Genomic DNA, 17,845 nt, shown 5'->3' with positions numbered 1-17,845 from the left:
GCTTAGCTGGTCCTCCCAAAAGGGAGAGAGACACTGGCTTCCCTCCCCGCACAAGACTTTCCTAAACTAGTGTTTACTACTGGACAATGGGGAATGCCCTGTTGCTTTCCATAGCTGTGGCTGCCAGATCAAAACTGGAGGGACGATCAAAGGGGGGTAGAGGAGAGTTTCCACCCATAAATAGACAAGAATGTACGAGCCCTGCTGGATCAGGCCAAAGGTTCCACTGAGTCTAGCTTCCTGTTTCCAACAGTGGTCAGCCACATGCTTCCAGGAAGCCCATAAACAAGGCAAGAAGATAATACCTCTCCCCTGCTGTTTCCCCCAGCAATTAATAATCAGAGGTAAAGTGTGCCAGTACATAGAAGTTCTGTTTAGCTAATGGCCTTTGATAGACCTCTCCTCCTCCAGTAATTTGTGTCTCTAACCACTACACAACACTGCCTCACTTTCCCACATCATATGCTGCTTTTTCTACTGGATGGGGGAGGACTTTGTGGGGAGAGATACATACTCCCCGAATATGTGGATATGACCCCTGAAGGTCTCTCGATAGTGGCCCATATCATTTTACAAACAAAGTACTTCAAATGACTTGAAAGACAAATATATCTTCTGTACAGAGAAATATAATATACACTCTGTGTGTGTGTGCTTTTTTTGCTCTTAGAAACAATCTTTGGGGTGGGAAGGAAGATAACTCCATAAAAATGATCAGGAGGTGGGCAGAGGCTGATCTGGTGGCATAAATGGATTATTTAACTATTTTGAATTTGGACTTGGGGGTGGGGGCTTGATGCATGGCCACCAGATAAAGCCTTTGCCATGATGGTGAGCTGCCCTCTTCAGGATGAGGGAGGGGATCACAAGCAGTGAAAGCTCAGTATTTTTACCTGTATTTGTAAATTAGGGGATGTTTGTAGAGTTGAGACTGAATATTGAAAGCTGTATGGGCTGATTTCAACTTAGTTCCTTCTTTTAGAGAAATATCTTCATTCACAAAGCAGTTTTTCTTGCCTCACACTGAAATTTCCCCCCAATTTTCTGCTCTTGTTGCATTCCTTCATGTAAATGGTGTATCATGTGAAAACGGTGTAAGAATGATGTTAAAGAATCAGAAGAGTCTTCAACGACATAAACCAAAATATGGCAAACTGAAACTGATGAGGACAACAACATATAAGAGGAAAAAACACTGGCCTTCTCATACTGGCCTTTCCATTTTGGCCACATTAAATATAATGTGTCGGAAGAGACAGCATTGTGTAGTGGTTAGAGTGTTGGATTACAATCTGGGGGAGCCAGGATCAGATCACCACTCTGCCATGGAAGCTCACTGGGTTACACTGAGCCAGTTATACTTAAGCACAATTCATTTCATGTTGTTGTTGGGAGGGTAAAGGTGGTGTAAGTAGACATGGGCACGAACTGCATTACGAATGGAAAAAAAACCCACGAACCGCACGATCGTCCGTTTGCGAACCAGCGTTCATAAGAAGCCTGGTTCGTTGCTCATGTCCGCGGTTCGTGAAGCCAGAAAGTCAGGTGCCATCAATCAATTCTCTTGGAAACGGAGCCGGGGGAATGCCTGAACTCTGTCTGCACTCCTTCTGTCACCCTGGAAACCCGAATCGAAGCCCAGCTTACCTTGATCAGCAGGTCTTCCTTCCAACCATAGAGCTGCAAAGTGGTTACAACTTGGGAGAAGACACCCGGGGGAGGGGGGAGGGGTGTTCTGTAACCATGGGCACTCCAATCTCATCCCTGCAAACCCTGATAGGCAGCTCTTATGGCCAACCACAGACCTCTTGTGTTGCTCTAATTGTATCGAGTGGGAGTTTCCTGGGGGCCTCAGATTGGAGAGGGTATAACTCCAAGATCCCTACTGCAATCTTGACCAAACTTGGGTCTGGCTGGAGGAGAGCCTGCTAAACACTCCCTGTGAATATGGGCTCTCTCATTCCAACGGGGGCCATTCAGAGCCCCACGAACCATGAACAGGTTCATCAGCGGGAAATGTTCATCGCAGTTCGTGAGTTCGGGTTCATCGGCGGCACCAAACCACGAACCGCGGGTTCGTTATTTTATTTTTTGGGGTTCGTGTCCATGTCTAGTTGTAAGCTGCTTTTGGTCCCCCATGGGGAGAAATGTGGGCTATAAATACCTAAATAGTCTTACATATGCCTTACATAATTTCTGAAATGTTCAGTCAGTCAAAACATGTTTAGTTATACTCGATTTTAGAGGTTGGGCTTCTTTTTTCAAGAAAATCCAGTGTCTAGTTTTAGAGTGGTAATTTTTCATCCTCTTCCAAAAAGGAGACCCAAGAGAAGCTAAGAAAAATCAATTCAAATAGTTATGCCATGCCATGAAGATCAGGCTTGACAAAACATCAGACTATCAACATCAAAATCCATACATCAAACCATCCCTCATAAAATTAAGTCATAAACACCAGCTGAAGGACAAACATGCTCCCCTTCCTCCGAAAAGGGTACCTCGGTACACTTTGGCAGGTTTCCAGTTCACTTGATTTCTGAGTCAGCAACTCTCTGTGTTTCTTTTCTTAAGGAATGAGTAAAGGTTCTCTCACATACAAATGAATACACAATACTGCCTTATACTGCATCAGGCCATGAGTCTATCAAGGTCAGCACTGTCTAATATGACTTGCAGCAAGTCTCTAGGGTCACAGGTTGGGGTCCTTCACATCACCCACTACCTATTCATTTTAATGGGTAGTACTGGAGATTGAACCAAACAGATGCTCTAGCATTTTGCCACAGCCCCACCCTAATAAACATAAAAAGTTGCCTTATCCTGACTCAGACCATCGGTGTAATAAAGTCCGTAATGTCTGCTCTAACTGGCAGCAACTCTCCCAGAAACATTTGATTAATTGATAGATTCCCCATAGTTCAAGGTGGTACACAAATTAAAATTTAATTCTGAATATAGAAGTTTGAAAACCAATTCGGTGTAGTGGTTAAAAGCATCAGAACTCTAATCTGGAGAATTCCCACTCCTCTGCTTGAAGCCACCTGGGTGACCTTGGGCTAGTCACAGCTCTCTCAGAGCTCTCTCAGCCCCACCCATCTCACAGGGTGACTGTTGTGAGGAGAATAATAATATACTTTGTAAACCTCTCTGAGGGGGTGTTAAGTTGTCCTGAAGGGCAGTATATAAATAGAAAGTTGCTGCTGCTGCTGCTGTTGTTGTTAAATCGAAAAGAGTCCAGTAGCACCTTTAAGCGTAACCAACTTTACTGTAGCATAAGCTTTCAAGAATCACAGTTCTCTTCGTCAGATGTGTGTTGTTGCTATACAGAATACAATAAACCCTCAAATAACCACCACCACCCTTCCTAAAAGTGCCTGGAGCCTACACTCCATCAGAAGCCTTATCATATAAAATGGCCTCCGAGCACCTATTAAACACGATATATCCTTCAGGGAACAAGAGAGGGAGCCATGGCCCCACAGAGGTTTGGTTCTCACCATGGCAAAACGAAATTAATCAGAGAGTTTAGCGTTAACACAGCAGGAATGAGGAGCTTGAAATTGTCCCTGATTTTGTAGATGTGACTTTAGGCTGACCTGAGTACCAGCCTCACCCTCTGATGAGCTCTTTGGCATACGATCCAATTCATTGGTTAGATGTCCTTTAGCTTTCTTTGGAGCAAGCTTCCCTATTTCTGTTAACCCCAGACAACAGAATAAACATGTCCACTATGTAATGCATAAGAATAATTTTTGGGAGATGTGCTATATTTTACAGCCATTATTCTACTACTATTGCAGAAAGCATTTTCCTTTCAGAAGAGACTGGCAATTTCTATTGCTTTCTTTTCTTTTTCTGATTTACTTTTCATGGGACAGTTCTGTTTGTTCTGGGGTGACAGAACCTCTTGGAGAGAGGCAAACCCACATCAATAAGGATTAAAACAAAAAAAAAGGCAGAAAGCTCCCAAAGATGCAACTCTTTCAGGGAGCAGAGGATGCCAGGATACATCCTCAAGATGAGAGGGTGTGCTTGTGAGAAGAAGGTTTTGCCGCACAAGATCGGACCGAAGATCTGTCAGAAAGTCCATAAGCATGAAGGAAAAAGCCCTCCCCTCCTTGTCCCACCCAATGAGTATTCAGACATTATTTAGCTATTCTGGCCCCTGGGACATCAAAAGATGTAACAAAGATATAAGATCTTTGTCAGTCTGCAAAAGGTAAATTTTGTGAGCAGCTGCAATTGGGACCAAGATTGTGCAGGAAGGGAAGAGGGGATTTAAACTTTCAGCCCCCCTTCTCACTAACCAAAACCAAGCTCCTCACATTGTTGTTATTATTTTAAAGGAAAAAGATAAGCTGTATTTCTCCCCTTCAAAACACTAGCGGTTGCATGGGGATTCCCATTTCAGATAGCAAAAGAGTGACGTGGTTGGGAAAGACTGGCTCGCCTCCTCATTCTCAAGTGGCTCCAATCTGCACTGAAGCTGTGCACACAATGGAGTTTTTTACACGCGGACGGAGTTCCTGGGCTGTCCTTGTGATCCCCATCTCAGCGGATGCAAGTGACCCTCCAGGAATTTTCTAATCCCTTTGAAAGCTATTAAATGTTGTGTGAAGAAGCACTTCCTTTGGTCTGTCCGGAATCTACTGCCTGTTATTTTGACAGCCCGTAGGGAATAGTAGTTCAATTGCTGAGCTGAGCTGATACATGGGAGACTTGCGTTCAAATCCATATTCCAACATTTTGGGAAGCGCCGTGGCTCAAAATCCCCAGCATCTCCAGCAAAAAGTTTCAGGTAATAGGTAATGGGAAAGACCTCTTCCTGAGACCCTGGAGAGCTGCTGCCAGTCAGAGTAGACAATACTGACTTTGATGGACTGATGGTTTGACTCCATAGAAGGCAGCTTCTACCAAATAACTCTCATTCCCAGAGCTGCAACTTGGTATTCTCTGTGAAGTTTCTGGGGCATACTGAAAGCTGGCATTTTATCGTATTTTAAAAATGGTTGATTAAGCAAAGATTGTCAAATTATGATCAAGTATTTAAAGCATTAATTCATCAGAACAATAAAGGATGACATGGCATTATATTACTTACCACTCTAGCCCCAGAGAAGCCTTCCAGCGTGCCCTTGGACTAGAATGCTTGAAGACACTTCCTCCCTCAATTAAATGCAATTCACTCAAAGGTCCTCTTGGCCTGTGTAGAGATACTTCCTTTTGTTGATAAAAATGGTGGCACCTAGAGCTGCTAAGTTCCTCTAAGCATGTGGAAAGCCCCTTTCCATTGCAAAGGGAAAACTGCTTTCTGCTTTGTCTTCCTGCTTACTCTGTCTTGTGTTACTATTAAGAAATGGCTGTGATCAGGGCTTTTACTCAGGTTTCTTGACTAGTTGGGGCTGCCAGATTGCCAGGTTCATCTTTAAAGGAGTGGCAACTTTGTGATTTCCTCATAATTATTATCAATCACAATTTAAATACACCCTTTCTCCAAGTTGCTCAGGGCAGTTTACATGGCTCACCTCTCCTCCATTTTATCCTGACAGCAATCGTGTAAGCTCAATTAGGCTGAAAAAAGATGACTGGCCTAAGGCCACCCAGCAAAACACCCAAGTCTCCCCTTTCCATGGCCAATACACTGACTGCCCAACCTTGTTGATCCTGTGGATATGTCTGGAATTTTGAGAACAGGTAGTGGGCGCTACAACAAAATGGCTGCCATAGTGGAGGGCACTGAAACCTATGTCAAAATGGCTGCCATGGGGGCTATGGCCAATCATAGAGCACTGGAAGGTTCTACAAACTGTTGGAAGATTCCAAGCCAAGCATGTTCCTAAGATGGAAGCAGCCGATTCTCCAAATGGGTGGCTCCTACAGATACAAAGGGGATGCCTCTGACTCTTGGGCTCTTTTGAAGCACCTCCTACTCCAATGAAGTAGAGAAAAACCAGGACTGGTGCTCTGCTTTGGAGAAGAGGAAAAGTGAGAACCACAAAACACCTCAGCAGGCACCATCACACCTATGGGCTCCACTTTGGGAGTGACCGCACCAAGTACTACACTACTCTCTTAGCTAACAAAAACTTCCATAGCTCTGTGCCAGCATCAAGTATCTATGTACATTTTAGAGTTTTGTGAATTTTTAGCATCAGAAATGTACACGATGAAGAAAAGCAATTATTTTTAAATTCAAATGCTTTTAACCTATTTATAAGGGAACACTTCCTTTAAATCAATAACAACTCTGTCATCTCTTTCAGTATATAATTATAATTATGGCCCATTTACTGATTCCCTGCAATGGTCAGTTTTCAAAGCAGTGCCAGTTTATAAAATTTGATCTCACTGTGCAGAGTTTATTTTTCAGAGTTGACATCCTGCCCTTGGAGAGCAGCGTTCATGGCAGTTTGATTTCAAACAATACCCGTAGCCCACTGTGACAGTATCTGTGTGACAGTTTTTTTTAATGTAAATATTTCTGGAAGTGTATGTATTTTAGTGCTGGCCTTTGACTGTAATAAATAATTCAACATCAGCTTCACTGTGACAGCATATTAAGTAATATCTTTAAATTTAGTTTCAGGTAGGTAGTCGTGTTGGCTTGAGGTAAAACAGCAGGATTTGAGTCCAGTGGCACCTGAGAAACCAAGAAAGTTTTCAGCATACAAGCTTTCAAGAGTCAAAGCTCCCTTTTCAGAAAGGAAGTTTGATTTTCAAAAGTTTATATCCTGAAAATCTTGTTGGTCTCTAAGGAGCCTGAGATACGATGCTCAAACAGTGGCATTGATCTAGTCATTCTCTTTCTGCCTGATCTACCGCACATGAAAAAAGGGGGATCACTTCATCTACAAATGCTATCCAGAACTCCCTTGAAAGAAGAACAGGATACAAATGTGCTGAATGAACACATTTTCTCTTGGCTAGTTTCCCTCCTGGCATTGGAGCCTGGAGAGAAGGGCCCTGACAGACAAAGTAAGGGCCCAGGGGATTCTGCACTGCCAAACCATGCACCTCTTTTGCTATTAACATTATATGAACTCCTGCATTTATTTTAAAAATAGGTGGGAATTTGCAGAGGAGGCAGTATGCTTGTTCTGCATTTGGACTTTTGTTAGAGTGATGAAGAGTTAGGCCTTTGGCAAAACAAAGTGCAAAATTTAATTCCATTCAGATGTAATTCCATACAAGCATTAGCGAGCAAGCAAACACTTCTTCTGGTTCTCAGGGCCGGATCGAAGGGGGGCAGGGGGGTAGTCTGCCCCCGGCACCACCAGGGAGGGTGCGCCGGGAGCAGCTGCCAGATGCCGGGAGCACACGGGCGGCAGCGCGGGCAGCCTTGCAGCCTCCTGCGCTGCCTTTTGTCTGCCCCGCAGGGCAGGGGGCGGCCGGCTTGCCGTGTGCCCCCTGTCCTGCAGGGCAGGCAAAAGGTAGCACGGCCACCTGTGCCATTCGCCTGCCCCACAGGACAGGAGGCAGCTGGGCACCCCCTGTCCTGCAGGGCAGGCAAATGGCACGGGTGGCCTTGCAGCTCCCCACACTGCCTTTTGCCGCTCCACCCTGCGTGATGATGTTACCAAAATGATGTCATCACGCAGTGCTGGGAGCGCGCGCACAGCGCGAGGGGTCACAGTAGGGTTGCCCTGGGCACCAGCAACCCTAGATCCGGCCCTGCTGGTTCCACTTATGCAGTAATGGCAAAATTAACAACTTATTTGAGAAACAGTTCACTTACGAATTTTGAGGTGAGATGGAATGTGTATTATGCAAGCAGGAGACAAATTTAGGCCATGTAAAAGCATAATGAGAATAAGTTCTAAATGAAACATCTTGAATATAAATGTAATTCCTTATGTATTTTAATATCTTACCCATTTGTTAAAAATTATATTAGCTATGTAGAAGCGGCAAAAGTATGTAATATTGACTATGTAGCAATGATGAAACCAGTAATGTAGTTGCAAAACAGATTAGTTATGAAATTTGTAATTTAAAACATTGACTATAAATGTATCCTAGCATAAGTAAGTATTATTGTATCTTACAGAAAATGTCTTAAAAATTTAATGAAGGGGTTGTTGGGGAGAAATATTTTGTGTTTTATATATTCTTTTATATATAATTGCGTATTTCTGATTTACCCAACTATGTTATATAATCCCTTTTTTCTTTCTATTATTCTGTTTTTCAAAATAAAAATATATTTCAAGAAACTTCTTCAGGCATTAAAATCATCACCTTTAGGTACACCAATCTATTTCTCTTTAAATTCAAAAAGCCATGATGGTCTTGCCTTAGGGTAGGGCTGCCTCTGTTATCTATGTATCTATCTGTGTATCCATCTCTGTATCTATCTGTCCATCCTGTCCTATCCGGTCCTGTCCCATCCGGTCCCGTCCCATCCATTTATACCCTGCTTTGGGGACACAGAGTAACTTTCAGCATAGTTCCCCCTCCTCTATTTTATTGTCAGAACAACCTCCCAGTGAGGTAGGCTCGGCTGAGAACATGTGTCTGGCCCAAGGTCACTCAGCAAGCTTTCATGGCCGAGTGATGTTCAGACAGTAACCACTATACCACTATAACCTAGAGGCACTCTCATGCCTTCAGCAGTAGATATATTGGGACTTCAGTCAACTGACCAGTCCAATTGTCTGGTTCAGTCCATTTCTTTGTTTAAGCAGAGGCCATCACTAATGGCAAACTAACAAGCTGCAGCAAGGTGGACGTTGAGGTCCAAGTGGAGGACTTGAACTCAGATCTCCCTGTTCCAAATCCAACATGGTTTGAATCCTACAAAACTCTCCACTGACAGAATGAATTCCAGCCTTGGAGTGGAGTTTCCTCACCTTCTCATGTCCTGGTACAGCATAAAATGAATTAAATACTGCCCTCAAGTGATAGTTAATTTATGGCAACCCCCGGTGGGGTTTTCATGGCAAGAAACTAACAGAGATGGTTTGCCATTGACCAGCTCTGCAATCCTAGTCTTTGTTGGAGGTCTCCCATCCATTTACTAACCCAGGTAGACTCTGCTTAGCTTCCAAGATCCAGCAAGATCAGGTTTTCCTAGGCTATCTGGGTTAGGGTGGCAGGGTATAAAATGCCCCTGAAATACTGCTCCTTGGGGAACTCCCCACAAAGTCTGCAGGAGGAGGGAGGAATCAGCAAAAATTGCACACACCTTTCCGTTAGCAGAAACTTTCTCCTTGATTCAACCCAGTAACCATGAAACAAAAATGCCACCCCCCACCCCAACCCAGCCCAGGTGAATGGAGAGGGACTGCAAGGGAGGTAAGCTTAAAGTAAGAGGATGGTTCAGTTCCTCTTGCTCCCAATCATATTTTTCTCTTCACGTTGTACACTACTGCCCCCTTCTTTCTAAATCATCAAGACATTTCTGTGCTCAAAGCCAAAGGAGCCTCCACAGCAAATCTAGGATGTTACTCAGCAGACAGGTTGAAGGTGGTAACAGCAGCAAAGTAGCCCTTGGACAGTTCTGAGTCATTGGGGCAGAATCCAGGGAGAACTTCACCTGCACAAGTATCTTGGTTTCCAGCCTTGGGCATTAATGCAACGTCCTGGGCTGGCCCTGGTCATTGTAAACCGATTGCTTAAAACGATTTATCAAGAATCGATTCTTTCACATTTAAAACATGTTAATCAACTGCTGTTTTCAAAAAGGCACTTTATAGACAGAGATGGAGAGACTGCATCGAAAATGATCCAATTAACTTGCTACGGAAATTTAATATTCTTTAGATGACATGTGGGAATTACTGGATAGGTTGATGTCCCACTGCCATCTGGTGGTAGAAGAAGGTGATTGCAGGCTCTTGGAGGGTGAGGATGAAGGTTTGGGAGCTGGAAGAGGAGGGAAAGGCTATGTCTCCCCGGGTGATTTTCTACTCCCAGCTGCAGCCTCCCAAAACTACTTTTCCCTAGGCATGTTTGTGTGTAATATGTAGCAAGGATCTATGTTTATAATGGTTGGCCAGCAGCTGTAACAACATTAAACTATGAGAGAGGGTTTTTGGTAACTACTACTCTGCTACTTTGTTCAAGTGCAAATCTGTGTCTTACTGTATAAAGAAGAGCCATTATCTCATTGCATAGAAGCTAAGAAAGAATTTCTCTACTATAAGGAAGCGCGTAACTATTAACACCAAATCCTCCTCTCTTCACTCAGGTCCATCCATTCAGGGACAGGATCTGCAAGGTGTTCTCCACAGATGGCTACTTCACATTCGAGGACATCCTTGGGATGGCATCCGTCTTCAGTGACCTGGCATGTCCCATCATTAAGATAGAATATGCTTTTCATCTATATGGTATGATGGTCCTCTCAGTGTTTCCCATGGCAGAACCCAAGAAAGAGCAGAGCTCCAGAAGATAGGAGAGAGCCACTGGCTTAGCAGGTGCTCTCAGGCAGCGTAGGTACAGACAGGCTTGGCAAGACTGAGATCAGATTTTTTAGGATCAGGGCCCCAAAGACAAAGGACTGTATTTCAGTAAGAGGCAAGCTCACTTGCCCAAGTCCAAAGCAAGAGTCTTTGGATGAGGGAAGGGAGGCGAAAATGGTTGAAGAGAAACCATAACTGAGTGGTGGATCACACGCTTTGCATGCAGATAATCCTGGTGTCCCCAGCTGAAAAGGATCTTGATTATAAGGATGCTGCAAATTTTGTGGTGAACCTTTAGCTGCTGAACATACCTTGTTTGATGCTCATGATCAGATCATGAGCTGAACATAGGTTTGTGCAGCCGCCAGATGGGAAGTAGCGAACAGGTGATGAGCCAAGCGGAAGGGTGTTGAGCATCCTTACGCAGTTTGCTGGCCTGGGCAAGACTGCAGAGAGCCACCTTCAGTCAGATACTAGGCTAGAGGAATCAATGATGGACAGCAGTCTTGTTCCACCTACACTGGCTCCCAATTTGCTTCAGGGTTTAAATCAAGATTCCGGCATTATCCTTTACAGCCCTATGCAGCTTAGGGTCAGCATGCTTGAAAGACTGCCGACTTCAGTATGAACTTACCTGATCTCGTCATCTTCAGAGGTCCTGCTTCAGGTGCCTCCACCATTTGAAGCTAGAAGGGTGGCAGCCTGAGAAAGGGCCTTCTCGGTTGGGGCACCAAAACTTCAGAACTTCCTCCCTCCCCAGGGAAATTTGTCTATCTCCCTCTAATTAATAACAGCAGCAGCAACAACAACAACAACTCTATTGCTGCCTTCTGCCCGCAAGACTTTTGCTTGGCTTCTCTCATTAACTCTTATCACCCCTCTTCCCTGTTTCTGTGTTTTTATGTTTATATTATGATTTGTTTTAAATATTGTGTATATTTGTATGTTAAATGCTTTTCAAAGAAAATTTTAATGTCTGAAATGTTTTAATGTTGGGGACCCTGAATTGAGCGGAAAGGCAGCACACACATGTTTTAAATACATACAATGACTTGACTTGATATCGGACAACTTCACATGAGAGATTCAGATAAGAGCTAATGGACAGTTAACCCTTGCGTAACACAGTATGATATTAGGGCACGTTAACTTTCAGTGACTCTTGTCCTTCTCCTTCCCCTCAGGGCCCAAGCATAACCATTTCAATAAAAAGTTGCTACATTTCCCTGATCCCATTCCATTCCTATAGTCCCATGAGTCACAAAAGTTCTGTTTTATTTCTGTAATTACACAACAGGGTGGCAGCCCAGGCTAGAATCCCAAGAAAATGTATGCTGGCCGCAGTTGGAGTAATATTGGAGTAGATATATCTTTGGTTGATCCTGAAAGGCAATTCTTAATGGATTTGGGCAGGGGGCTAACTGGGGTGTGCATCAGCCTGCCGCCTTCCTGAATCCTGCCCCATGCCTTTATTATGCAATACCCACCAGATTTCAACGAAGATGGCTTCATCGATGAAGAAGACCTCCAAAACTTCTTCCGCCGATTGCTCAACGGCAAGAACCTCAGTGAGGAAGAGATCGTTTCCTTGGCCCACAGCGTGCGTATCCCCGTGGCAATCCCTTTCTTTTATGATCTCTCCAGAGGTTTCAAGACGGACGTCTGCTGCAAGTCCTGAAAGGGCCAATGCATGGGACGGGAGGGGCAGACAACTGAATATGAGCTCTTAAAGTCATGCTGCAGCAGAAAGGCCAATGTAATCTTGGTGTAACTAACCAAGAAACTGTGATCTCAGCTTAGGTACCTGGTTCAGGGCCAAAAGAAGAGGCTTCTTGTTTTGCCCTATGTCAGTATGATCAGAGAGAAATCATTGGCTGAATTAACACACCTTTTTCTATCCCAATAAGGTTCTGGAGGAAGCCGACACAGATAAGGACAAAATGCTGTCTTTGCTGGAGTTTGAATATGCCATAACAAAGTCTCCAGATTTCCTACAGTAAGAACAGATTTCCAGTGCACCAGACTTTAACTGCTGCCCATAAACTGAACTTGAACTCTGGAATCACCTGTCCTTCTCTTAGCTTCTTCCAGGGGAATGTTCTACCATAGAGTTTTGTATTTATGAGAGGAGTATCTGAGGGCCAAACTACAAGTGACGCCTGACACTAGTGGGACACTTGTCAGCTTCCCTCAAGTTTTGATGGGAAATGTAGGCAGCTTGGTGGAATGTTGGACAAGTGACAGTTAAAAAGTCCATTGGACAGCAATTGGAGAGCCAAGCAAGACCAGGATGCCTACATTTCCCATCAAAACTTGAGGGAAGCTGACAAGTGTCCAACCTGTGTCAGGTGTCACTTGTAGCTTGGCCCTCAGTCGGAGATCTGTTCCAGGACAGAAATCCCGGGAGCCTTTTTCATAGATCCCTCCATAAAGTTACAGGGATTACCTGTGTCTCAAGAACAAATAGGGTTTTCTTGACAGAGGTAAAGCTGGTTTTGGCCCCTTCTAAAGCCCCACAGATCCAACCTCTGGAACCCAAAAGCCAGTTTGAATAAGATGCTTTTGGTATCTTGGGATTTGGCCAGACTCTGAGTCCTTAGCCCAGGAATCTAATTGATCTCTTCTCTCAGTTCCTGTAGGATCGACTTCTGATGAATGTGCAAGAAGATGGCAGCATGCAAGATGCATGCAGCCTGTGAATGACAGACAAGACCAAATCTTCAATCAACCTCCGTGAGGATTTTTAGTGAGGTGCACAGCTGAAAAATCTGTCTTATATATTTCTCAGAGGATATAGGAGTAAAAGGTGGCTCAGAATAAAGGAGAGAAAGAGCCTACCAGGCTCCTGGTTTTCATTTTCATATGGGGTGGCCATGATGGGTGGCAATGGGCAGCCAGAGGGAGAGGGCTGGGTGTAAAAATACCCTAAACCCTGATCAGATAGACAGCAGCTACTGTGGCACATGGACATCCAAATGTCAGTGGTCATACTTGCCCTCATGATATTAAGAAGGCTTATGAATATGGCTGTATGATAAGCCCCTCTCTGTTCTGTTTTCAACCCAGAAATGCTGTCTAAGCCAGGCAGAAATATGAAAGCCAGATCCCAGCCGGGAGATGGGAAATTACTAGCATGTGAAGTGTCAGGTGAATAACAACATCAACAACATTCAATTTATATACTGCCCTTCAGGACAACTTAATGCCCACTCAGAGTGGTTTACAAAGTATGTTATTATTATCCTCACAACAAAATACCCTGTGAGGTGGGTGGGGCAGAGAGAGCTCCAGAGAGCTGTGACTAGCCCAGGGTCACCCAGCTGGCTTCAAGTGGAGGAGTGGGGAATCAAACCCAGTTCTCCAGATTAGAGTCCCGCGCTCTTAACCACTACACCAAATTGGCTCTCAAACTAGTGAGGCCAGCTTTCAGCCCCCATGCTCCAGAGGTGAGCAAAGATCCTAAGACAATATGGACTTCCTGAAGTTCCTGAATTAATCACCTTAACACACCCTACCGATCTTCCCTTATTCACGCTCCCATTTTCAGGCAATTCATGGCCCTGATCACCTTACCCACTCATCTATTGCTGGTTGTCAATCATCGTTGGTAACTTTAGTTTCCTCCAGGAAGGCTTTATCAAACCTTCCCAGTTTTATTGAATCACCCCAGAGACAACCATTAAGTTATTGCTTTAGGGGCAGAAGGCAAAATCTTGCCCCAGGGTATGTTCCACAGTATAATTGGACTGTCCCTCTGCCCTAGTTGTATGCATGCCCTTGGATCCAGCATCCACCCGCAGACTTCTGTCTGAGCTCTTCCCACACTGATGCACTGGTTTCTCAATGCTCTGTCTCTTCCAGGCGCCCTCTTCTGGATTGGTAACTATCATCCAATCCCTCAACTCTCTCCAGTTTTCCTCACTGCTTTCTAGTTAGTGCTGTGTGGGTGCTGCATGCTTCTATGTGCAATTGACCTTTGTTATTCTCAATAAAAAACCCTTTTGATTAAACATCTGCTTAGTTATTAAGAGTTCTCCAGAAGGGACAATCCTTGTATACATAGGTGGAGAACATCTCAGTTACCCACCTCTCACTGCCTCTCCTTGCACACTATTTCCCGCAACTCGCAAGGAAACCCTCCATTTTGGGTAACATAAATGGCAAACTTGGTCTGCATAGGCATGAGCTGATGCAGCTTTTTAATTTTTATTCATTGCCTTCTGAGACATCCAAGTGGTACGGAGAACCAGGGTGACTCCTCCAAGCCCCACACTTTGGCTGGTGGGGTTGAGGAATACCTCAATGGTAAATTCAGTCATGGCAGCTCAGTGGCCCAGAATAGCAGCTAACCCACCACCACCCTGACTATCCTTTAAAATGTGAAACATCAGGGGGAATGTTGTGTGTGTTTGTAGCAAGCACACTGGATGAATTAAGCATGTGCCCTGGAAAACTTCCCAGAATCCTCCTCCGTATGCAGAAGTTCCTGTGGCAGAGGTGTAGATGCTTCCAAGCCAGACCAGTCAATGTGGACTTCAGGCTCCCCTGAATGCAGAATGTTTGAAAGCCATGCCTTGAGCCGTTTCCTCCAGTATGCCTGGATCCAGCTCCAGCTGAGAGTCCCCTCCTTTCTCATTTACTGGTGGTGAGGATAGGGGTGCCTGCTCTGAGCTAGGAAATTCCTGGAGCCTAAGGGGGGCAGGGTTTAAGGAGGAAAGAGACCTCAGTGGGGTATAATGCCACAGAGTCCACCCTCCAAAGCAGCCATTTCCTCCAGGGGAACTGACCTCTGTAGTCTGGAGATCAGTCATATTTCTAGAAGATCTCCAGGCCCCACCTGGAAGTTGGCAACTCTGAGTCCAAGTGAAGGGAAAGCAGTAGCCCAATGCGCTTCTACTGTGCCTGGATTAGGGTTGCCAAGGCCAACAGGTCCAGTGGAAAATGTCCTGCCCCTTTAACTGAAGCTCAAAGGGGTGAAATGGGCATCTGGAGCTTTTCATGGCATGGAGGTAAATAACAAAATAACTTCCTATTAAGCCTTTATTAAAGAGACATTTTGCCCCAGGCATACAGGGATTGCAGTAGAGGATTTATTCTTGTCTGTTGAACTTTACAACTTTAGATTTATTAAACAGAGACTTTTAGATCTGGAACTTCCTAAACTTTGTCCTGTACAGCCTTACATATGTTCTCCCGCTTCATCAAGGTCTTCTTGACTCTCAGGGCCAAGCTACACATGACGAATGACACTTGAACGGCAAGTGGATTGAGTGGAGGGCAAGTGAACAGGGAGAAATACACTTGCCGTTCAAGTGTCATTCGTCATGTGTAGCTTGGCACTCAGCCTGGGAAGATGTCTAATTATATATATGATCTTGAGATCCATCTCCAACGTAGGGCTTTTATGCTGGCTAGACTGAATACATTTCCTTCTAACGTTCTTTGTGGAAGATACCAGCAAGTCCCTTTCCACGAGAGGTTTTTTTGTCCCTGTGGGAGTGAACCTTTCTGAATCAATTAAGCATATAATGCTTGACTGCCAGTTTTATGCAAACCTACATAGGAATTTGTTTGATAGTCTTCCCCAGATAATGGTTCTTCAGAATACTGTGATCAGTTGTCGGTTCTTATTGAGTGACTCAGTAGTGGAAATGACTAGAGAAGTTGCAAGATTTTTGGAGGAAATACTTAAGATCAAATTCAGATATGCTGTAAAATGAGGTTTTATGCTAATTTTGGGTTTTTTATGTTTTTTGTTTTTTATGATATATACATATATATACCCTTAACCTCTTATTGACTGTAAGCACCATTCTATGTTTCTGTTATGCCAATAAAAGATATGATGTTGTCGTTGATGTTGCCCCAGGCAACTCTCACCTCTATCCTGGACCCAGCCCTCATTGGTTTCCTTAAGATCCTTTTATTATATTTTAATATATATATATATACTTTGAATTGCTGTGTGCTAACTTTTGGCAGAAAAGCTAAAAAAAATCTGACAGACAGACAGACAGACAGATATGGCTGCTTTCTCAGAAACATAAAAAAACTCTTTAAAAGGTTTGTGTATATTGCATCTTTCAGCTTCACAAGAAGTCTTAAGGATCAATAAAAATCATAATGTATAATAAGTAAACACACAGAAACTCAACCAAATTTATTTACAGATTTATTTAATTCTAAATACAGACAACACATTTTTGATTACAGATTCGGAGAGCAACATTAGGGGTAGGGGATGGACAGGTAACCATCTGAAAAGGCAGCTGCCTCTCCTGAGCGGGACAAAAAAAGCACCGGCGCAGAGAGCAGCCCCACCAGGCTGCTTCTGCCCAGCCTCTTATTCCAACACCTCTGACTGCCAGATGGAAGCAGGCCTCTCCAGGCCAAGTCCCCTCTCAACCCCTGGTCCCTGCCTTGTGCACATAACATGGCGGCCATTGGAAAGTCAAGGGAGGTGGATGCCAGCATGCATCCAGCACGCAGGTGAAGGGGGGAGCAGGAAGAACCAGTATCCAATAAGGAGCCCTAAAAAGTGGGCAGAGACCCAGATTGGCCACTTTCCACTCTTGCCTTAAGAGCGACATTGCATCAGCTCTTACCATTTTACAAGGAGAGATTGGGTAAGTTCCCCGCCTGGAAGACTCAGGAACATGGACAGCATGGTTGCTTTCCTATTAGAACCATTTTGGTATTATTTTACAATGGAAAACAGCAGTGCGGATATCTCTGTGGAGTTCTAGGACCTCAGCAGACATTTCACTTCTGGTCTGCCTACCAACTTTCTGTTCAATAGCCTCGGCAATCCTGCCTAAATAATGTGGTAGAAACAAACAGCAAGGGCACTATAGGAAAGATGCCTCGAGTATAAGGAGCCTGGAATGAACTGAGCAAACAAGCCAGGTGGAATGATCCTACAAGGATTCTGGTGAAGTGAGCATTGCTTATACCGTGGGAAGCTGTGTTGGTCATTAAGGTACTACTGGACTCAAATTTTGTTCTCCTACAAGGGAAGGTTCATCTAGGAATCTGGCCTTGCTTTCTAACACCAGATACATCTGCCAGATCCTGAACATGGCTACAATCCACCCACTGGGTCTTCTAGAAGTGGTGTTTTTAAGGAAAGATGCAGCTTCATATTACAGAGTATTGCCTTCAACTATTACTCTCTTCCCCTTGGTAAGCCCCATCTATTAAAATCAATCTACACCATAATCCTATGAGGTAGGTTAGAGTAATAAAGAGTGACTGGTCCAAGGTCACCCAGTAAGCTTCTCAGGCTGAGCAGGGATTTGAACACAGGCCTCCACTCATCAATGTGCTCTGCAAACATCTCAGCCGTGACTCTCTTACATCTACACACAATGAAATTGGCCTGGCAGGCTAGACTTCTGGACTCTCTCCATTTCAGTTCCAGGTGTGCCACAGAGAGAAAGCTT

The 17,845-nt window shown here is 44.3% G+C and overlaps 1 protein-coding gene across 1 annotated transcript in view; it reads left to right on the top strand.

Moving 5' to 3' along the window:
* CIB4 (calcium and integrin binding family member 4) overlaps positions 1-12,403 on the top strand; it is a 45,557-nt gene extending 33,154 nt beyond the window's left edge. Inside the window, exons 3-5 of the mRNA XM_054972746.1 lie at positions 10,190-10,331; positions 11,894-12,003; positions 12,311-12,403. Coding sequence (XP_054828721.1) covers positions 10,190-10,331; positions 11,894-12,003; positions 12,311-12,403 — 345 coding nt within the window. The remainder of the gene's footprint in view (positions 1-10,189; positions 10,332-11,893; positions 12,004-12,310) is intronic.
* Positions 12,404-17,845: the final 5,442 nt, after the last annotated feature.

The sequence above is a fragment of the Eublepharis macularius genome, chromosome 1, assembly GCF_028583425.1.
Source record: "Eublepharis macularius isolate TG4126 chromosome 1, MPM_Emac_v1.0, whole genome shotgun sequence".
Taxonomy (NCBI): domain Eukaryota; kingdom Metazoa; phylum Chordata; class Lepidosauria; order Squamata; family Eublepharidae; genus Eublepharis; species Eublepharis macularius.
Note: the sequence above shows the minus strand (reverse complement) of the source record. Positions and strands in the feature narration are given on the sequence as shown.